The sequence below is a fragment of the Triplophysa dalaica genome, chromosome 23, assembly GCF_015846415.1.
Source record: "Triplophysa dalaica isolate WHDGS20190420 chromosome 23, ASM1584641v1, whole genome shotgun sequence".
In the NCBI taxonomy this organism is placed as follows: Eukaryota; Metazoa; Chordata; class Actinopteri; order Cypriniformes; family Nemacheilidae; genus Triplophysa; species Triplophysa dalaica.
The window spans coordinates 14,969,049-14,992,752 of record NC_079564.1 but is presented as its reverse complement, the minus strand read 5'-3'; the positions used below and the strand labels follow the sequence as shown (position 1 = coordinate 14,992,752).

General features: G+C 38.6%; 1 protein-coding gene across 3 annotated transcripts in view; it reads right to left on the bottom strand.

Annotated features, from left to right (window-relative positions):
• dpp6a (dipeptidyl-peptidase 6a) overlaps positions 1-23,704 on the bottom strand; it is a 246,464-nt gene that overhangs the window by 53,366 nt on the left and 169,394 nt on the right. For all 3 annotated transcript variants that reach the window (XM_056738233.1, XM_056738231.1, XM_056738232.1), the window contains 2 exons: positions 20,040-20,154; positions 9,762-9,860 (listed from right to left, as the gene is read on the bottom strand). In XM_056738233.1, the coding sequence (XP_056594211.1) occupies positions 9,762-9,860; positions 20,040-20,154 (214 nt within the window). The remainder of the gene's footprint in view (positions 1-9,761; positions 9,861-20,039; positions 20,155-23,704) is intronic.

Sequence of the window (23,704 nt, the reverse complement as noted above, 5' to 3'; positions counted from 1 at the left end):
TAATGCCATTTTAATTCTCTTAACTTGATGAATGTTCTCATTGTAACACATGAAATACTCTATAACATAATAACATATTAATAACAATGTTTTCCAACCAAATTATTCACAAACATTTGTGAGACGCTTTATTCAAAGTGACTTACTGTATTCATTCTGTACATGTTTTAAACACATGACCTTTGTCTTGCTGATGTAATCGTCTTCTACATTATTTCCGCTATATGAACATGGTCATTACATTCATTTTAGGTAACCTGGAGTGTGATGTAAATGCCATGGTATTTGGCAATCATTTAGTACTATGATATATAAAAAAGGACTATGTAATTGGGATTTAACATTACTGTACCAACATATCCAGTATGATAACATTTTAGCTTATCATCAGAGTTAAACTTCAAAATCATAATACATGTACACACACACACACACACAAGTTTTCTTCTACTTTTAGTTCCCTATCGTGTTTGCTTTGGTTCGGAGTTTTCCCTGGACTGTTCTGCGGCTCGGGTTTGGACCTTTCCTCACTTCTATCTTCACTGGTTAGGATTACGAGTTTGCCTTTTCCCTCCGGACACTGTTCATGCCACGATCGACCCTTGCCTGTTGTGACTACGAACTGGATCTCCCTTCGGACTCTGCTCACACCTTGACTGACCTCTCGCCTTCCTGACCTCGCCTTTGCCTCGTCCAGTGGACTATCTTAGCCCGGCTCAGTTATTATTATTTTTTTCTTGATCTTGCCTTATTTTCTTGCTGACTTACTAAATCAGTTTGGTTATTCGCATCTGATAGTCCGATTCTACTGAGTGTGACACTAAATAATGAATTATGGCAAAAAAATATGCTTCATACAAAACAAAAAGCATTAAAAAATGTCAAAGACAAACTTTTGCTAACTTTCAGTAAACATCAGGCCAATACCCCATACCTGAATGAGTCTAAATCACATCCCCACCCTCTCAAATTGGACAAGTGTCAGTTCACATAATGTAATATTGGCCCTGTATCCTCAGGGAAGCCCTGTCACCTTCCCCTTCAGAGCAGATATCAGGCTGCAATATAACGGAATGGGTCACCAATGCCTCCCGCCTTCCGCTTGAATGGGCATTTTCTCTCTGATTTATAGTTATCAGCAATGCTGATCAAGGTCGACCATGTGGCTCATTTTTCACAGCCCGCTGTCAGAACTCAGAGTGCAAGGCGACTAGCCACAGGAAAGCCGTTCCCACATTAAAGAGCAGAGTGCTTTATTATACAGCCAAGGCTGTCCATCACAAAACTAAACACACACAGGTCAGATACACACATAATGGAAAGCCTAGAGGAGGGCTCACATTTGAGTAAATGGGACCCAAGAGAAGATCATATTGTGAAACAAGAGCAGTTTGTTCACTCACACAACCAGTATTTTGTGATTTTGTGATATATAATGTGCTGTAGTTGTAATAACATGCACAGTCTGAGATCAAAATCAACAAAAAAAAATACTTTTGAGACACAGTTAATAAATTCAGAAGCCGAGCAATTCCATGCAAATGTCAACCGTACCATGAAACAATCATGTTCTTACTAAAAGTTTTTACCATACTCATATCTCAGATGTCAATACTTGCTCATTTTAATACCCATGTCTGGTCCTGATTTAAAGCATTTTAAAAATAAAAAAGCTTTCAGAATTGTCACGTTCATGATGGAGAAATGTCACATCCATTTCTTTATTTCTTCCTCATAAATTGGCACATTCAATTAAAATCTAAGATTCATATTCTATTCTATTCTTGTAACAGTTATGGACGTGCCGCAGGGAGTTCTGGGGAAAAGGAAAGAGAAGCTAACCAGAATGTTTTTTAGTAAACTAGGTTTTCAGTCTGTTTGTGTCTTTGATTACAATTAAACTTAACGTCCCCATGAATTTTTATCAACTTTAATGCTTCAAACAAAGATGCTCATTTCAAGGCACGCCAGTGGCTTTTTAAGTTATTATAGAAAAATGTCTAATGTTGAAGTTGTAATTAAGTTACAAGCAAACTGGTGAGTCCTTGACCTTTTTTTAACTTGCCAATGCCAATTTTAGACTAATTTAGACCATTGCCACAGCATAAATGATGCAATCTTTATACGTCTTGTTCTCCTGTCCAGTTTACTGATTAGTGCAAAAGTACACATCCAAAATGCACATCCATACATGTCCAATCTCTAAAAATCAGTCACACATGCACACACACGTTTGTTTTTGGTTGTGTGGGCACTCAACCGTGATTCACAGGCTACACAAACCTCAGGATGTTTCATTAGGGTTTCTTTCTCAACCTCTATGTACTGATGCAATTATCTGCCCCATAATTCTCATTCAGCCAATAGAGCGCTGGCGGAAAAGAGTAAAACTCTCACGACCTCTCCATGTTTTACAAGTCAATCAGTCTGTGCGCTCTTGTGGATCTGTACAAATATTAGGCAAGTGTCTGCTTTGAGCTGATGTTTTATAGTGCTCCGGCTGGTGTTTTAAAGCAGGATAATTGTTTCAGCAAAGCCATGTTTATTGATGTGTGTGCACAAACCGCACGCAAGTACAGCTGTGAACAGAAGGTGTGAACGCTGATCAAATTTAGAAATAATTAAGAGCAGGGGTCACGTCCCACACCCAACATGAACACAACAATACCTTTATTATTAATAAACACGCTAGGGCTGCATCAGACACCACATATTCAAAAACATGCAACCCAACCTGCTATTTTCGGAGTTGCTTAAATTTAGTATAAATATGTTGTCTAATGCATACAGACAGCTTAATGTAACATTAAAGGTTATTCCAATGTCCCAAATGAACATTGATTTTGCACAACCTGTTATAACATTTGGCTTAGTCAACAGTGGCTTTGACACTAGGGGATGTCATTCTGCATAAAACACCTGCTGACTGAAACGTTCATATGGGGCGAGCCAATGATTTACATCAAGGTTACAAAACGTTTGTTCCACCAACACAGCAAACAGCATTTATTCAATCTCTCTGTGTCCACTATCGGTGTATGTCATACTATGCATTGCTGTTTAGGCCGAGGACGCAGAGGTGGACCATTAAACCAGAAACCAGATGGTTTAGGCCAAAGCAGCCATGAAGTCAGTTTAATTTCTGATTGTGAGTGTTGAATAATGTCGATGATGTATCTGTTTAATTTAGACTAGAGAGGCAGATCAATGGGCTCGGCTAATTATGCAATTATATAGCTGCTTTAATACAATCATAATGGGGGCAGGCAGGCAGAATGGAAATGAGAGTCTATTACAGGCAAAGAGAGATAGAGGACAGAAAGGAGGAATGCAGAATGACAACAGCCTACTGCAGCCAGAGATTTCAAGTTTGTATGTCATCCGGATTCTTTAGAATACATTGTATTTCTTTAGAGGCAACGATGAAATCTAGATGCTATATTCGTTTACATGTGTCAAGAGTTTACACTAGATTGCTGTGACGGAGGCAAGTGGTCGATGGTTGGAGAAGCCCTAGCGAGAGAAAAAATGACCCGTATCATTGATTCACTTATAGATTCAGTCAATATAAGCTGCGACGGCTGTGACGCTCTGACTTTGATTGATGAGTTGTGGGACCTTACCGGAAAAAAAGAAAACAAATTCTGGGCCAACTCGGGTTTTAAAAATTCAATTTCTGGCCGTACTTGGAAATCAAGTAATAGTTAATGCTCCAGACGGGAACGAAGGACCTTGTGTTCTGCAAATCATTCTAACTAAGTGTTTCTGACACCTTAACCAAGATCTAATAATTAGCCAATGATGGCCGGTGAAATGCTCTTTCCCCTTCTCTAATCTGCTGTGGAAGGGCCAGAGCCTTAACATACAGTAATAAATTCATTCACATGGAGAGAGAATTAATCATTTTTAACACTGTGAGAAACCACTTCACATCCTCCCTTTCCTACATTTGGAAAATGTTTAGTCAATACACAATTTTCCCCAGGCATAAAAAGATCTGATCAACATTCTGTTTTTCTAATTAAAGTTGACATGAACTGCAATTGTTTTTGATTTTGTAATGTTCTCTTGTAATGTTTGCAAGATTTTTGCATGAAAGCTACAGTTTATAAAAGCTGCCGCTAGAGGACACAAGATCAAAACAACAACAATGTCGTAGCTTGATGACGCTGTAAAGGAGCGTGGAACGATGGGATCTTCAACTCTACCACTGATGGCCATAGATCAGACGAGAACAAGAAATCATGTTAGCGAATGAGGTAATAAAAGTTTAATAAATGTTGCTTATAAATGTGGTCCATAAATAAGTGACTGCTTGAAACAAGCTAGTGGCTTGCTAGACGCTAGACACTTCCTCGCATTTGTCCATGACACTATTGTCATGTGGTTTCTATGTCAGTAAAGGCGGTAACAAAGGGTAAGGCCTATATGACGCCATTGACAGGCATCTGCACACCCGCGTGTCACTGTTCAGAATGCCAATTTTCTCAAAATATATAACACTGGCCTAGTAGTTTTTGGATATTTTACTGCAAAATTGTTACAAACTGTACCTTTAAATAAAGTAATTAAGAATTGATAGACGATTTAATATACCCCCTTTTCCAAAGACACTCTTTTGTTAAAGGTGTTTCAAATTGAAGACTTAAGGTCTTTGCACATTCAGTCTGAAATTATGTATGCGTTTTTGTATTCGTCATCCTTAAAGTTTCTCTCACACAGAAACCTTGCACACAAAGTCTGATGCGTATTTTATATTTATATGTCTTTACTCCGTACTTTGTCTCTCATGCAGTGCTTTGTGCTGTGAGACAAAGTCTATCAACTTAGACGCCATTTTCATCCGTCATAAAAAAATATTGGACCGTGTTTGGTTTTCTGGGTTTTTGGCATAGCAAGCATTTAGGCACTGTGTAAATGTGATTGACACAAATTATGGTCATATTTATTTTTTAACGTGCGAAGATTTCAGATGAAAATGTTGGACTATGTAAACGCCCACTGTTATCATTGGCTAATCGTTTTGCATGTTGAAATGCTGCAGTGATGTACAATGAAAACAATATGGGTCAATTTATTAAAAAAATACCCAATAAGTGATGTATACGAGACAAAGCAATATGGTAAACATGGTTGTGGTGCATCACATACAACATCTAAGACATGTCAAACTGCAGGTTGTTCATTAAGCCAGCTTGTGTTTCAGCACAATACACAACATTAACATAACTCATAGTTGATCCCTGCACACAGGCACACCGCGAGACAGAGAACAAGGCTTGTTCTTTGAGAACCCAATACCATTAATATAGTATATAAAAATGAACAAATCTAAATGTATCATTTACTACAATGATCAATGATCCTAAAACATTGTAAACTCAAACCTGTGTGTAGCAACATTAGTGTCAGATCCTCTATGGTAAGCACTGAATCATTTTTTATATTAAGTCTCTCTGAAAATGTTGCATTCAGGTGTGTCTTCTTTAAAAACAAATGCACAGTAAACTGATTGATTGTGAAAATAATGATGTGTGAAGTAAAATTACTCACAGCCTTCCTTCCGCTGGAAAAAATAGTCCCTGATCGACCGTAAATAGCAAAAGAATGTTTCCTTTATGTTGCCAAGGGTGCGCAGTGATAGACAGAATCGTCAGGTGAAGCGGTCATAGCTGTGTTTTATTGCGAATAAAGCACAGCTATTGACCAATAAGAATCAAGGAGTGGAACTAATCATTTTACAAATAACTATACAGTATGCTGTGATATATATTACTTTTGAGATTTAGAAGCCTGACCAGCCCAACATAGCAAAACAACTGGTGAGAGTTTTAGGCAGCACTATCCTTCTGGTCAGGTGAAAGCAGAAAAGGATGTGTTGGAAAACCTCTTTAAAAATAGTTGTTTTTGGTCATTCTATTTGCTAGCACTAGTGACACTAGTGTGGAGAGGTTTGTGAGTTTGTCTCTCTGACAGATCTTGCACGCAGTGGCTCTGTGTAGACGTTACAGCAGCTGTGTTGATTTATGGGAGCACTAGTGTTGTTGCATTGCCTCGTTTATACGAAGTGTAGACACAGTGTACACACTCTTAATGTCTGAATGTCAGTGTTACGAGGAACATTGAGGTTATCAATCATCTTTGTCATTGATAAACAGAAAGCATAACATATATTTTCACGTTATAGGAACAGGTGTGTAGTATTCATTGGTGGAGCATTGTGTTAGCAAGGGTTGGATTAGCAGGGAACACATTTACTGCTAAAAATAAATAACTTGAATGCAGTGTACGTCGCTTTGGATTAAAGTGTGTGCCATTTGCATTATTGTAAAAGATAAATTATTCGACAAAGTAACTCCGAAAAGTCATACTGTATTTATAACACAATATATTAAAAATAAATTTCATTTCAGACAGTTTCAATGAATTAAGGCATCAAGGGTCATATGGCGCGAAAACTAGTTTTTCTGTGTCTTTGTTGTGTTCTAAGTTGCCCGTGCATGTATAGGACCTAATGTTTTATTAACAAAGTTGAAGTAGTCCCCACTGCAGAATGTAGCGCGGTGACGTCATGCATTTCGACGTCATGCATGTATAAGAGCGCATGCCCAACGTGACTTACTGCATGCCTTTAAACCACATGCGCCATACAGATGACGTTTGTTTACTTCTGTATACGTGAACACAACACGGAATGGATTTGATTTCAATGTCACTAAGTGATTGAGCATATTTATGGTGTCTTCACAATTGTGTCTTTTCATTTACGGATTTTTATAACAGTGCTGTCTTTGTCATAGTCACAGAGGATGTCATTAAAAAAACGTCATAACATTTTTGTGATACGTGTTCATATTTGAAATGGCATGGTTTCATTTTAATATGTTTAAAAATGAGCCCTTAAACAAATTAAGGTTTGAAAATATCAGAGCTTTTACATTTTTTTAAACGTTTTAATAATTAGTATTGTTTAGCTGTGCATTTACAACCTGGGTACTGCTGGTTTACATCAAGTGCACTTCTAATTTCTAATAAATTTTTCTATTGTTCTTCTATTTTTCTCGCATTTTTAATACATTTTATTGCTGTTTTATTCTATCTTTAAATCTAATTTGTGATCTTAAATAATTAGCATTTTACAGATACGTCTTATTTCTCTTTGTCAATCATTTTATGTAAAGCACTTTGAATTGCCCTTGTGTATGAAATAACAGATGCACTTACTCTATTAACAAATTGTTCAAGACAACTAGGATTTCGGGAATTCCCGATCTCAAACTCAGAAGTAAACGTCTAACAGCACGAAATGACATGAATACATTTTTTGTGTAAACTTTTTAATAAATTCAAATCAAATAGTTTTGGTTATCTTTAACTCATTCGCCGCCAGCCTCTTTAAAAAAAAGTTGCCAGACTACGCCAGCGTTTTTTTACATTTTCACCCAAATTTAATGGCTCACAGTAAATGTTCTGTAAAGAATATATGGACAAACAATATGTCCAATGAAAGAAAAGAGTCTCAGCTTTTAAACAGAAGAAACTGTATTCTTCTACCTTCATTTGTTTGTTTTTATCACTCCGTAGATGTCGGTAGGTTTCTTCAAAAATGCATCATTCGGATCTAACAGCTGAGATAATTAACGATTTTTGTCAAAGATTCCGCCCAAATTCCACTCAGAACAATCATCCAAAACCGCTTAAACATTCAGCATGAGCTTTGTAAAAATACACATGCACAGTATGTCGAATATACAGTGTATAGACATTGCATTACATCTAAAACAAACAATAATGTTCGTTTTAGCCATTTCATATGACCCCTTTAATAAAAGAAATAAAAAATCTGCAAATGTGAAACAAGAAAGTCGAATATTTGCATGTCCAACACAAAATCACTATTGAAGCAGAATAAAAGGTTCTCACAGTCCCACAGTCTATTCGCTGCCGTCAGATCGTTACCTTTCCCCGACTGACATGAACGATAACAAGCGAAAAGGATGGTGTGAAAAATGGGCAGATCATCAATCAATACAAGAGCAGGACATTGTACCATAATTTCCAGCTAAATTACTCCACCCGCTCCGGCGGGGGAAGTTTTCCTAAGCAGTGAACTGCGCTTTGTTATGTTATGAATCAAAGCCAGATGAGATGAATGAGTGTGAGCTCGGAGTTAATGTCCCTGTGTGAGAGTGATGAGGGTCCGCAGAGCTGCAATGCAGGAACATGAACGAAAGCACCATCTAAATGATCTTCATTACAGTTTAAATGCATCACACCATCGTCGGCTAAGAGTGGGAACTACAGCAGACGGACTGATAGCTCTGCCGAATCATCTGGACAGATTTAACAGCTCTTTCACCACGGCTACATGTTTTGGTATTCTCAGGTAACGTCTCAAATGGATGTCTGACTGTCTGACCAACATGTACAACAACTTATATCACAGTTTGAAGTTGTTCAACAACACCTGTGCACTAGAGAAAGCTCAGGTGGAGTGTTTGACAGCTAGAAATGCTTAAGATCTGTTTTGCTGTTGGGCTTTTGGTGTGAAGGTGCAGTTTGAAATGAACAGAAGAGTTTAGTGAATTGGATTTCTAGCAAAACGTGACCCTCACCTCTCATAAATTCTCATTACACCCTTGCGATGCACAATTTCTATTAAGATCTGCCCGTGCCTGGTAGTGCAGGCAAATATAATCTGACATTGTTGAATTCACAATAATAGAACACTGTTTCAATCCACTAACATGATTAGATAAGGATGACATCACAGTCTAAAAACAATACAGTGGCTTAGTGAATATAACAAAAATAAAAAGCTTTTATATTTATAATTATTTTACTTAATAAAATCTTAAAAATCATTTAAGTGGTTATTTGAGTTGGACATATAAAACATCTTAAAAATCCAACAGTTAATTTCTCTAAAATGTGCATATATTATTTTTGTTTATTTAATGAAACAAAATAAATATTTAGCTAACAGATTATATTTTTAATATACCCCTTATATTTTTGGTAAATTCTATTAGAAATATTTGAGGTACCCAGCTTTACTTACATTTACTCAATTTAAAAAGTATATTTAATTGATTTCACAGCTTTAAAATGTACTAAAATGGTGTGTAAATTGTTTCACCAATTTTTTTTTTGAGCTTTCTTAATGTTTGTGTGAATCAGCTTGTCTCAGGAGGACATTAACAGAACGTAATTTAGGAAGAATTAGGACTGAGAGGCTTTCTGTCTGCAAACTCCAAAGTGTCTGATTAGGGGAGACAGCTCATTGAAGCTTAAACCAAATCAGACTGTCTGATTCATCTCACGGCTGATAAATGCTTCCCTCAGTTTGGTTAAATAATCTGTCTGAATGCATAATAGACATCACGATCCAAACTCACATCGATAAAGATTCACTCAAAGTTTTGTATTAAAAAAGGTTGAGTGTCAGTAAAAATTGAAATGTATTTTCCGTTTGTCGGTAGGGTTTTATTTCTGTAAAATTTCAGGACGACCTTGATGCTCCAATGCTTATAAATGTTTCCTCTCTCTTTCACTCACGAAAAATCCATTTCTTAGTTTTACCTTTAGGAGGATATTAGTGTGTAATGCATGAGCCCGTTATTTTTCTGCATTGATTCAGCGCACAATGAGACTTTTAGTTTGTTTGTGAAACCATGGTCAGATCTTTTTTGATACATGTGGAACTAATGTTTGATACTAATGGAAGTGCAAATCAAATGTCTGCTGCTGTGAGCACTTACTGTTTATCCACTTAGCATTTGGGTCGTGAACCTTGAAGTCTTTCTTGAAGATATCTTCAACCGTCACTTTGCCCTTAAATGCCAGGCTGTCATCCTCACCTGTTGAAAACAAAAAAAAAGATTAAAAGTCATCAAAACCATATCCAGGTTTGCTTGATACAGCTCGACTGGCAATCCTAATGCATTCACCCACTGCTGACTTTGTGTCAAAAACTCTTCAGGGTCACAGGAAGCAAACCGCATCGGCATTATGCTCAATTGGCTGACACGCTCTTCTTAGAAGGAAGCCTGATGCTTTTTTTCTCCGAAATAGGAAAGCGCCCCATCTGCATCTACTGGGCTTGATGTGAAATCCGCAGCGTTCTCTCTGAACACAATGTTGGAAAGTTCTTGCTGTTCCGGCTTCCAACCGAGCTTGAGCTCATTATTTCAGCCGTGCCACTGGGCTCGAGGCCGAGAGATCGTCCGCGTCAGATCACCTCTGTTTGACATTATCTCTCGTTCCTACAGCATGCGCCGAGAACAATACCTAGAAAGAGAGCAAACGTGCACTGCAGCGGAAATCTATTTTAAATCTTATGCCTTCAGATGGAAGATGGCTGTGGAGCTTTGCATTAAATGACAGCCCCATAAGGTGAGAATGAACGCTAAAATGTATTCAGTGAGATGGACAGAGAAAGCGCGGAAAAGATCTATCAACTCACGCGCACTTCATCTCGCTCCAACTAATATTACGCTGTCACTTTGACTTGTGCGTGCGTGCGGGTTTGTGCGTGGGCCGAGAGCAATTCTCCGACATCGCCCAGGAGGAAAAGGGGAGGGGGGAGAGGGGAGGACATCGGAGTAAACACAATCATGTGTCCCTCCAGGCTTTGCTTAAGACCAGTTGAATTTTTCATTATTAAAACGGGCTTTGTGCATTTACAGATGATGCTGGCAGTAACCTGATTTATGTAGTCATAATTCTGCATATCAGCTATGATCACAGAGAGCTTGCGTCTAGCATTTGACTCATTTCATATGCATTGGAAGACAGAGACAAGGCAATATCTGATTTGTTCTTTTTTGCTGACAAGTTAAACTGTTTTTGTGTTTTATATGAGGATATGTGTAACAGCAAACGTGGAAAATTCAACAGGAAATCTAGAAATACACATCATACTGATGGTTGATTGTATGGAAATATTGAGAATTTTTTGAGTGTCATTCAGACTATTTTTTTTGTTTGAATGTGTACACACCTTTGGCAATGCTGTTGTTTTCTTATAAATTCAGCATGTTGAATTCTCTGCGGAGCCCCTGGTTGTTGAGCTTATTAACTATATTTGTTATATACAAAATACAGCCGCAGAAAAAATGACCACTCAACCTCTTGAGAGACACACCCGTTCATTTACCGTCACTTTCTTTAGTCTGCTTACAATGTCTATAAAGATTGCTATCCAATAACAATAATAAGATTAACAGATGATACATCGTTTGATAGGTCTAAGGGTCTAGTTCCAGTATATGGTCTCTGTTTTGATATATATAAATAAAAACAAGCTGGGACTTCATACCTTTGTTTAGATATAACGATCACAAGTCAAATCCCTTCTTTTCGCAGCTGTGTAAAAAGTCCCTGAAAACCGTCTAGTAAAATACATCCAATGAAAATTTTTGTAATCAGAAGCGTATAATTTTAACATCAGATTTTGCCTGAACAGCATGGCGTCAATGCTAGCCAATGACTTCAGGGCAAAATATTGACAGACGAAATGTTTAGCCAATAATAAGAAGGACAATAGAAGGAACTATTGTAAATAGCGAATTTGTCATGCCACGAGCGCAACTGGCTCTTTAAAGGAGTGAGAGATGAGACTCTGATTGGTTTACTGCACGTTACGCCCAAACAACACCCATTACTCATCGGGACAACCCATTTAAACCATGCGCCCGGGCGCGTCGACCGTTTTCCCGTTCCTAAACTAGCAAAAGTAGATTTCAGTACCTGCGCCGTGCCCTTAAGACCATGCACTCCTTAAAATAGGGCCCAACATCTTTAGACATGTGGCTTTGGTATCATTGCATTTCTGCATGCCTAAGACATGTTTTTTATTAATATTTTAAGGATATAACGGCGTTATGCAACAAATATTTGTATTTCAATGTACTTCTTCACCAAGTAAACTACACTTTTTTTATTTTTTACTTAGAACATGTTGAACGTAGCACAAAGTGTCTTCTTTTAAAAGTTACTGCAACTTTGCTCATATTCGAAAGGGTTCAAGAAAAAACGCCATTTAAGTGAAGGCAGGTCATTTTCATGGGTGGGGTGCGCTTCAAGAGATTAAAAATTATTTTTAGTTTTTCTGAATTTAGTGTGTGTAGGCATTTCTGTTTAATTTAGTGAACTAGTAACCACATTTCCAAATGAAAATATTGTTTTTAATTTGCACAAAAGATGACATGTTTAGGTAAAGTTCACCCAAAAATTCTTGAACATATCTTCTTTTTTGGGTATACAACCACTTTAATTATATATATTATTTATATAACAGATTTTATACATAATATACGCAAAGCAACACCACATTCAGATTTTGTTACAACTTTTTCTCTGGTGGGCTTTAGGCAGATTTTAGTTTTAAATACCCATGCTTTCGATTATAGGGTTTCTTTTGGTCTGCTGGTCATCTTATTTTTGGTCAAGAGGGGTGTGTCTGTTGATCATGTGATGCGTATGGGTGAATAATTCTGAAAATGCCCTCAAAAAAAATGCTCAAGGAGAATACTTTCTTGCCTTTTAACCAACACTTGTCCATTACTTTTCCAGACATTGATGATTATTAATATATAAGGAATACACCAAAAAAAAATTCTGTCAGAATGCCCTTAAAATAGATAAATACAGTGTATTTGAAGTGAAAGTAATATGACCTCTGCTATGAACCCAACCAGAGAGTAAACACATACACCCGGAACAGTGGGCAGCTATCACTGCAGTGCCCGGGGAACATGTAGGGGTAAGGTGCCTTGTTCAAGAGCACCTCAGTCGTACCCGCCGGCCCTGAGAATTGGCCCTGGTCACGAGTCTAATGTGTATTAGGCAAATTGTGTATTCGCAACAGAAATTTGAATACAATTTTCATGCTTCTAAATTTTAAAGACAAGTCGCCTGAGGCTTAGTCTATGAAGCATTTAAAAGTGAGCAGCAAAAAATCCCAGAGGATAAACTAGCACATAAACATTCTATCTATTAGGCAAATGAAATATAATGACCAATGCAAGTCAAAAAATAAATAAAAATGACAACAACAAATAAATGTCTGTGTATTCATGGCTTGCTGTGTGTGTTGAATTGCTAGCTTAAGGGTGATTTTTTAGGAGACATGGTGCAAAAAAAGAAGAAATGAGCCCAGCTGGAAGCTTCCCCGGCTGGCTGCCCGGGTACAGACCGGCTGGAACTGCTTACACTACTGCCCAGCATTGAAGAGGGATAAATATTCATCACTTTGAACACACATTTCAGAATTGCAATATGCATTTGTTCTTTAAATGGTAAGCAGCTGTTTAAAGCACAAGACTCAGTAATGAGATCCTATATTTGGAGTAATGCAGTCAAGCTCTTGAAGGAGTCAAAAGATTCACATGAGTAGAATTCACATTCTACTACTAAACTAAAACAATTTAATTTTCAGGTGATAGGAAAGGCAAAATTGTTCAGTACATGTGATATAGTGTAATCTTAATTTTATATTAAAAAACAGAAACTTACATATTTTGAGTTCCTATACCTAATTCTTACTTTTGAGTTATTTTAAACAAGTTAGTTCAACATGATTTGTTGCCAATGATTTTCATTTCCCAGCGTGCTTTACGTGCGACTGCATTAGGAGAATACATTTAGAAATTAAGTTTATTTTATGCGTTTTTAGAAAGTGATGATTTTTCATTTTTCTTTTGAAGAGTTTAGAAGACTTTTGAAGTGGAAGAAGGGCTGGCGACTGACAGTGAGGAAGCCAGTGGAGGAGGAGCCCAGGGCGGAGACGAGTAGACGAAGAGCCAAGGTGATTCAGAGGATCCGGAGGGCCAAGGTGCAACTGGCTGCTCAGTCGACCAATGTGTGGATCTGGAAGATGAAGGGAAGGAGGAGCCTGACAGAGTCATAGGGGGGGAGTGACGATGCGTAGCCGGAGGATTGGAGTCCCAAGGCGGCGGATGGTTAACGACTGACCAAGGTGAAGTTGGAGAGACGAGGGAGCCTGCTAGAGTGGGTGGGATGATGGGCCACAGTGGTGATCAAGGAGCCCGGAGCCAATGTGAAGCTGAAGGGTCGAAGGGCAGGGGTGGAGTCCGGGTCTCGAAGGCTGGAGGAGTAGACATGCAGATACTCAACACCCGAGGTAACTGGCAGCTGGAGATCCCGAAGCTCATCCGACCCAATGGCACAGGCATGCCTAGGCGAGCTGTGGTGTCTCCAGATGCCAGCAGACCTCGGGCTCATGGACTGGCAACGATAGAGGAGGCATGCGTGAGAGGCTGGGAGGGATATTGTCTGAGGTGGGAAATGAGCTGCTGGCTGACAAATGGGAGCTGGGCGGGACCAGCGGGGACTTGGAAGAAGTGGAAGAGCTGGACAGTACCAACGGGGAAGGGAGCAGCCAGAAATGATCTTCAGTAGCCCAGTCAAAAATGGCAGAGTAGAGCAGTAGCTCACCCTCTGCAGCAGGTACTCCCACGATGACGCACGGTGTTGCCGGCTCACGCACCTGGTCCGACGTCTCTTGAGGCTCAGGCTCTGGAGCGATGATCAGCTCAGTAGCTGGTTTACGCAGTGGCTCTCGTGTCACGGCAGGCTCAGGCTCTCGGTCTGTGGTGGGCTCAGGCTCAGTGGAGCAGGATGGCAGTTTGCAGGTCTCTGGTTCGGGAGTGGGGCTGGAGTTATAATAAATAAAAAACGTAACGAAACGAATGAAAGAAAGACGCAGCTAAACTTACTGTTAGGTCCAGTATTCTGTAAAGTAACGGCTCTATATAATGCGCACAACGAAGGAGTAGAGTTGCAATGAGTAGTTTTTTAAATATCCACAGGAGAGTAAACACAGGAACATAAACAAACAATACCAGACAATGAACTGATGCAAACACAGGAATTAAATACATGGGAGAACACAATCAGGCAGAACGGAAACAGGTGTGAGGCAATTATCAACCAAGGGAATAAATGGGGTAGCAGAACAAAACGCTGAAAACTAAAGAAAAACAGTTAGTACACGTGACACCAAGAGACATGTGGATCTCACTTGTCAGCCCTTCAGCCCAAAGTTAATGAAACGATTAAAATGAAATGAAGACCTTGCGTTTTGCATGGATGATTCATAGTTCTTAATACATGCTTGTTCATTGAAGTGGAGAGGCGGAAGAGACACTTTATTTTCATTGTTTGATGCTGTGAATATGCAATGAGACTGCCGTGGGAGGAAAATTATGAAAGGCTGTCTGTATTTTTGATGCATTGAATCTTGTGCTTCAAAAGTTGTGCACATAGGATTGTGTATGTATTCCAATGTTGTTAGTATTCAAGAGAGATGCCGGTGTCACTGAGCCAATTCACATCTGCTGTCAACTTAGATATCAACAAAGTATTCAAAACGCATCTAAAATTCACAATACAATAATCTCATTCCGGCAAAAACCTCCAGCGTGGAAAATTTCAGGAGAGTCGTAAGGTGACCTACCTGATCTCAACACGCAAAGACAGTGTAATTTCAGTAACAACAGGACAGAGAAGCGGAAATAACTCTGGGGAGGTTATCTGACAAACCTCCTGCTGCGATGCCGCCGTGTGCAATGCCTCCTGAGAGGTTTGCGAAATCATAGAAAAAGAGAGTTTCCATCACAATCCCTCAGAGAGACGTGTTACTCTGACACGTCCAATTAGATGTCATGGTGTCAGTCAAGTGTCAGTCCACCAAGAAATGTTGCCTCTAAAACATCATAATAAAGGCAGAATAACCTGACCCAGTTTTTCGCTTGACGCGCTGATCGAGCTCTTTCACATTCACCTATCTGTTACATGAAAGAGAGGACGTGTCACAGCCAGACAAGAGCAGAGATTGAGAAAAAACACTTGGTTTAGAGGAAATCCAGAGTAACATCATTGATCGAGCGTGGCTGGGTGTCAGAAGCGTTTTGTATCTGGCAGAGTGGATAACACTGAACCGTTCATCAGCGCTGCAGCGGCAGAGACAGTCAACCCTGTTCTTTGACCTCCTGCTACTCCTTGTGTAAGTATAAATTAGTGGGACATGTATCATTTAGTTTTAGTGCACAAATACACTCTCTTTAATATAAATAAATGGTGCTTAAAAGGCAACGCGGCTGAAGAACCATTTTTGGTTCCACAAAGAACCATTCAGTAAAAGGTTCTTCAAAGAACCATCTTTTTTTTACTTTTTTATAATCTGAAGAACCATTTTTCACCACAAAGAACCTTTTGTGAAACAGAAAGCATCTTTTATTCAGCACCATTTTTGAAAAGTGTAAAAGGGATCGCCCAAAAATGTTTTTTTTTTGTCGTCATTCAACCTTCCTCTGGAGAACACACTTTTCTAACCCCTTAACATTGAACCCAATTGACTTCTACTGTACGAACACAAAACCACTGAGACACATCTCAAAATATCTTCTTGTGTGTTCTTCAGAAGAAAGAGTCAGATACATAAAAAAATATTCCACATTTTTATTTTTGGGTGAGCTGTACCTTAATTATGAAGACCAATGCAGTTTAATGTCCCATTTTAAAGACGTTTAGACGTGAAAATGACATCTTTTTGCTGTGTGATCTTTCCTGGATAAATCAGGAGAACCTATATAAAGTGACCTGGTTTATCAGCAGCAGTCTGTGGAGATCTTTGAGAAGTGATGCTGTGTCCTGTCATGCAGTTTTGGAGAAGCGTCAGGACTCAAGCTGAAGAAGCCACCTGCTCAGTCTCCATGGCCTGCATTCTCCTTCTCTCTCCTCTATTAAACTGAACCGTCCCCTGCTCTAGTTTACATCAGAGCACAGCAGTGAAGGACTGCAGTCACACCAGCTGTCCAAGTGGACACGAGAAGGATGAGACAGCACACACACACACACTAATGCTCAGGGTTAAAAATGGAAAGAAATCAAAGAGCAAAAAGCTTTAGCAGCAGGTGACATTTCAATCTGTGTCTCCCATTAAAATGATTCTAGATGGATTTATTAATTGAAAATAACAGTAAATGTGTGCAAAACTACTCGATTCATTTCTCAAAGACTGAACCTGCTAATTTAATTGAAACAAGCCAGCATTCACAGCACGCGAATTAAAGCTAGCGCGACTGGGAAATGTTAAATAGCTTTTAGAGCGCCGGGGAGAACTGAGATTTATATTGGCCGGTAATAGGCTTCACTGGCTACATACACACTGCAGATAAATAAGAGTGTCACATCCCTTCTGAATGTTTAAAGGAATAGTTTGACAACATTTGGGTCTCATAAGGACAACGTTTGTCATTTCGGGAAAGTACAACCAACAATCACAAAAAGGATCTACTGAAAGTGGAGATTCAGGAGAGACTACATTTTATTTAAAGTACACATTTTGAAATGTCACAGCCATGAAGCATTATGCTACTTGCTTGCTATCATGATATGTTTCTCAAGGGAACAACAATCTCATTAGGGACTGGTCACAATGGTCGATTAGTTGCCCAACAACTGAGCAGTCAGTGATAGATTTACCAGTTCATCCTTATTTTTTGTCTTTAAGTGTTAAGCAATTTAAAGTACTGCCTTTGCACCCTAACCTTTGTGTCACATCTCATATGTTTTAAGCGCCCTGGGATTTTTAAGAGTGTGTGTCTCACACCCCTGCATTTTCCCCTTATTCCAACAGTTTATAAATGGATCTTTCATAAATGCCCCATAACACCCTGTCTACACCAGACGCGAACGGTCCATTAACAACAAGACACTTGCAGCGGCGCATCAAGTGTGGAAAAAATGTACAGTTATAATGGGGTTAATTGGTGCTATTGTCTTTTGGCGCATCGCGTCCGATGTAGACAGGGGGAATTTTCCAAACAGAAGTGAGCATCCCTATGCCCTAGTACCTTCTAAGGGCTGAGCCCTAGAAGTTAACTATTTGAAGGGTGTAGGGCATCACTGTCTCTCATGTATAGGTTTGGAACTCCCTTCACAAAGGGAATGGCTGGCCAAATGTAACCGGACAATGCCACACGTGCACTCTGAATCCAGTCCTCGTCTGTTGAAAATAAACAACATTTTTAATACTTCTTGTTAAATATTGTGCAATTATGTCTCATTTCACTCCACTTGGTATTAATAAAGGAAACCTATAAACAATTAGCTATTTTTAAACATATTAAGCATAATTTCCTGTACAACTGGATTATATTTTTACTAGATTTGAACTATATTAAATTATATACATCACTGACAAAAATAGTATTAAACAAATACAAACTAAATGATTGCACAAATTGTACATTTGTAGTTAACTTCAAAATCCCACATCGTATATGCTTCAAAATTTGTTGCGACAACTCGTAATCCAAGATCACGTGATCACAAACAGAACTCACTTTCTTGAAATAACCATGGCATGTACCCTTGGTTAACGGACATCTGAAAGTGCCCTTCGCAAAGGGATTCAGGTGTTCACTTTCGTTTTGAATGCTCCTACAAATGGCGTCCCCATCGCAAAGGGCCCTTCAAGGGCGCATAAATGCCGTTTGGAAAATGCCCGGGTGTAAGAAGCATGTCTGAGCGCACGCCTTAAGTTGTTTAGGAATCATTTTGAAAACATGTCATTTGAAATGCCTTCATGTTGCTCTTATCTTGTTGTTCAGTTGGATGTTGTTCTGGTCTGACCTGGATTGAAATGAACCGAAAAAAGATTGTGTTAGTGCACAGAACACACCCACCTATTATGGAATGGCCAAGGACCAATGATGTATCAAAGATGTTTACTCGTTCTGTTCTGTTGTTCGTGAAACAAGGTTAGTTTGGCTTAATTTTGGCCCGATTTTTGATCAATCGCAGCAGTTTCGTTTTTCAATCACATTCCGGTGCACACCGAAAAGCTACCACAAAATGTAACTTTTGTTAATCTTGTGTCTTAAAGATGTGTTGTTTATGCACAACTAGTCTAAATGTTGTTGTAATAAAAACAATTTCTTTTAGACACTATGTCTCTCTTATTTAGGTGCAGTTGAGGTAAACCACAGAGACAGAGGTGCGTGTCTTGACTCACACTAGTTTCTTTCACTAGCCCCGTGTTTCTAGGGTTGCAAACGCATTAAGATGGAGATGGTGGTCTAGTGGGTTAAACCACTGAACTGGTAAATCAAAGGTTGCTGGTTCAATCCCAGCAGCCACCACCAGTGTATCCTTGAGCAAGACACTTTACTCCATGTTGCTCCAGGGGGATTGTCCCTGTAATAAGTGCACTGTAAGTCACTTTGGATAAAAGCATCTGCCAAATGACTAAATGTAAATGTAAATGTAAGATTCTGAGAAAGCATGCTTTGTTCACGGTCAGAAATGTCAAAACTTAGCTTTGACAAAATATATTATATATCGCAAATGTAAATGATCATAAATGATCTTGTGACTCTAATGTACAGTCTGTTTGGCATTTGAAGCCTGTCAGGCACTTCTGAAAATGAATTATAAACACTGAACACGGTTAACATGGTGCAGTGAACCCCAACTCTTAAAAGTCAAACAAATAAATTAAAACAATGCATTTTTACGTAGTACCTGACAATGAATCTGAAATAATGCACTTTCATAATATGTCAGTTGTGTTTTTTAAAACTACAGCGAATAAACGTTTGAGAAATATTTTTTTCAAGAAAATGTCAATAATTTGGCATTAGTGTGAACAGTTTCCGCACCCGTAACTGTTTGCATATTTTCATGCTTATGTTTTAATTATATGCATGTGGTTTTGGGTAAAAGGCCTTCTGAAGTGTGCTGTCGTGTTGCAAGGTTGTGTCATTGCGTCAGATTGTAAAACTTTCCATATGTTGATATGTTGACCCGAAGCGAAATGAGTCAAGTTGTTCAGGCAGAATGTATGGACATAACAGGCTGCATGTGTAATAGGATTGTGCACCTGTAAGGAAGCACTTGAATTGTGTGGGTTTGTATACGGCACTAAACGGGTGTTTCAGCAGTCTGTTTTGCGTGTGTGCATTGTGGCCCCGAGGCTCGTGGCCCTGGCCCTTTGTCCCGCTGTGTACCTGGAGTCAGCAGAATGACAGAGGTGACGATCAGAGAGCAGATGACCAGAATAACAAGCAGTGCGATCGCTATTCCCTTCCAGTTCCTCTGCGGAGGGTTACTTCCCACCAGCTCCTACAGAAAGAGACAGAAAGAGAAAGCATGTGAGTCGATGAATGCAAATGGGAGGTTAGTCAAGGACAGTTGTGTGTCAGTGAACAGCAGCTCCTCCTGGCAAAGCGCTGTTGTCGTGAACCGAATTCTGTCAAAACCAAAGATTCATTTTGCACGCTATCATTGTTTTGGGGTTCTAAAAGATTTAGCGGTTAAATAAAGATCAAGCTGTAAAAGCTCTAGGGCATTTTAATTTCTAAAGGCGGTAGGAATCATACATCATTTGTATTTCGCTCATATTTTATGTGCACAACTACGACGAACGCAAAACAACTGTGCCCATATTTAGAGAGAAAGCGTTATTATCATTTGGCACCAAAACATAGCAAATCTTCTTGCTAAATGTTTTGAAGTCCCTCTAAATGAAACAAATTTGATAAATGAATTCAACATCCTCCATATAAAACATTCATCTAAGTGTGTCAAGAGCGAGTCGTTTCAAACCAGCGATGAATCAAAAGGAAGAGCAAGTGTGAGTTACATCCTGCAAACGTGATAAATCAGACCTGTATCCTCATTAAAGAAGCAGAGAGGATTATATTTCACGCCTCATGACTCCCGCTCCTACAGACAACATGAGAATCTATCCAAAAACCAGACAGAGCTGCTGACGTTGAAAGAAAATGGAGTTGTACGGCTGTGTTCCTGCGGCTGACGTTTTTATTGGACTCAAGTCAGACTAATGGAGTGGAAGTCTAGCGGTGGGGGCAGCATTAAACTCTTTAAGGCCTGAGCTGTTAGTGACCTTGTTCCTGTCCTAATTGAATAGCGCTACAGACATCATTAGCCTGGAGATAACAGTAGCCAGAGCCTGTTTACCGGGATACCCATTACAAGGACTCATTAAAGGCTCGTTCTCCATCTCTCTCTCTGTTTTTTTCTTTCCAAACACTATCTTTTTCTCATGGGTCACGCAAGCAGACTCTTCTCCAGTATGCAGACAGGGCCATGCGGTAATAGAGACACAGTAGCGTTTATGGTGCTAACCAGCAACAGCGCCTTTCACCCTGTCCTGCTCCACAGACGCTGTCTGAATGACAATCAATACGATGAGGACATTACACCCACAATGCTTTGCTGCATAATCGTGCCACAAAACACATGAAGAGATTTTTATTGGAAAGGAGCCTGATCAATGCCTCAACACACACACACCTGTCCATTAAAGGAAGAGTTTAGATAAAAACTGAATCATCTCTCATAATTAACTCATTTTCATGGCATTCAAAATGTATATAGCTTTCTTTTTTAAAGCTTTTTTATAAAAAAATATCAGTCACTTTATATACATACAGTATAGGTTCCACTCAAACACATCCATCATTCAAGTAATCCAAATGAGGCTAATAAATGTCTTGTGAAGAAAATCGATATGTGTGAGAAAAAAATGCATATTTTGTGCTTATTAAGTGAAAAAAGCTACATTCATCAATAATCTCAAATCTCTGGTTCTTGTGTCTCATGACTAGTTGTCTTATGATGTTTTGTGACAAAAAACATTAACAATAATTAAAGTAATGAATAAATATCAGATTAAACTGAACATATTATGACATACACAAATGAAAAATACTATCGTACGGTACTACAGTAGAGTGTACTATTACCTTGAAAAGGCAGTACTATCAATAATGATAGTATAAACACTTTTACAGTAACTTAATGGTACCTTTTAAAGTAACTTACATTTCAACAAGCTTTTTACAGTACTACAATTTGGTAAACTGTAGTAAATGTATTAGTTAAATTCTTTAAAAAAAAATACAAAAGGTTAAAAAAATTATGTAGTAGGAATTTACTATGGTCTAAAATAAATACTATTTTTCATGTGGAACATTAAATATTTCTGTTGTATAGTAACTGTTGTATCCTTATCCCTATCTAACACATTTGATTATATTTTTCTCTACATTTTATGTTTTGTTTATATGAGAATTGGAATCTATTGGACAACTTCTATGTTTCATTCATTTTTTTAATAAATTGTATTATTTTATCTAAACCAAACAGGCATTTTATTTATAATTGTGTTTAAAGGCTAGCAACATAATTAGGCTAGCAACATAAAAGGCTAGCAACTTTATGTTTTGCATTTCTTCCCCATAATTGTACCAAAACTGACCTAAAAAACCGAGCCATGTACCAAACCAAGAATTTTGTGTAACGTTACACCCCTATAACCAATGACATTTAGAGTGTTTATTATTTTTATTATATTAGTTTGTGTTCAGCTGAAGAAAGGAAGTCATGTACATCTGTGATGGCATGAGGGTGAGAAAATGATAAGAAAATGAATTCCTTTGTCAGATTCATATTGTCCACAATAATGGTAAATGCTTGCCAAAATCATAAGCAGTCATCTCGCTGACTGCAATGCAACTTCTGGAAATCAGATTTTTATTGGCCTGCTGGTAAACAAGATACAGATTTGTTTACAAGATACTGAGCTGATAAAACAACAGCTTCTTGTTGCATTATTGCCAAGATCCAAGGCATTAAATCTCTGAAAGGAAGATTTATGTTTGAGGAACTTCAACACAGGATGACGGGATATCCTGGAGCTCAGCTATATACTTCACAATGTTTTCTTAGCCTTAACTCTCACATCCAAGTCCTTTCTTAGTGAATTTATAATTCTGTTTAGTGATCAGAGTACTATGTAAATCACACACTTCATCTTTAATTGTAAAAGCTGGCATGACTATCTTGATCACATCAAGTTGTACAGCTCTGTCTGTCTGATTGAACTGCATTGCTCCTGGTGACCAGTAATAACCCAACACTTGCATGTTCATAAGACAAGTACATGACAGGCAGAAGTGAAAAGTGGGAGTGGAAGGGACAATCCAGATTTCAATCCATTATTATCATATACTCGTGTGTGTCATTACAGCATTTTACTCAACAAACAAAAAACCTGACGGCCTTGTCACAGTCTTCATGAACACACCACTTCTCTTTAAACACACCAACACTTACCAACAGGAGAGCTATTATGGCTAATAATGCCTGCTGTCCACAACACTATAATCATCTTTTTATATTTTTTATCAACAACTCAAAATAATACAACAAACTCAAGCTGACCGCTATCAAGAGCGTGCTTTCATACAACACAGTACCAACATCCCGCATATGAGCACGAACCCACATAATAAACTGCTGGCATGTTGTATGCTCAAAGAGAAAGGATACAAAAAAATTATAGAAAAAGAAGTGTTTTGGCAGGCGTGAAATGAATACAGATTTGTTGATAACAACAGAGAGAAGCCGAGCACTCCAGCTTTCATTACTGATTGGAGGAGACTAGAGCTTACAATGCCAAATGAACGAAAAAAATCTCACTTGAAAAGACACTACAGCCTCAATACAGCTCAAAAACAAACTAACACAATGTAACACAGAGACAGGAGGTGAAATGCCAAGAGAATGTATAAGCTATGTTTCTGTTTTTAAACCATTGCAGTCATCAGTTTAAGATGCTGAGGGTATTTTAGAAGCGCATGCATGT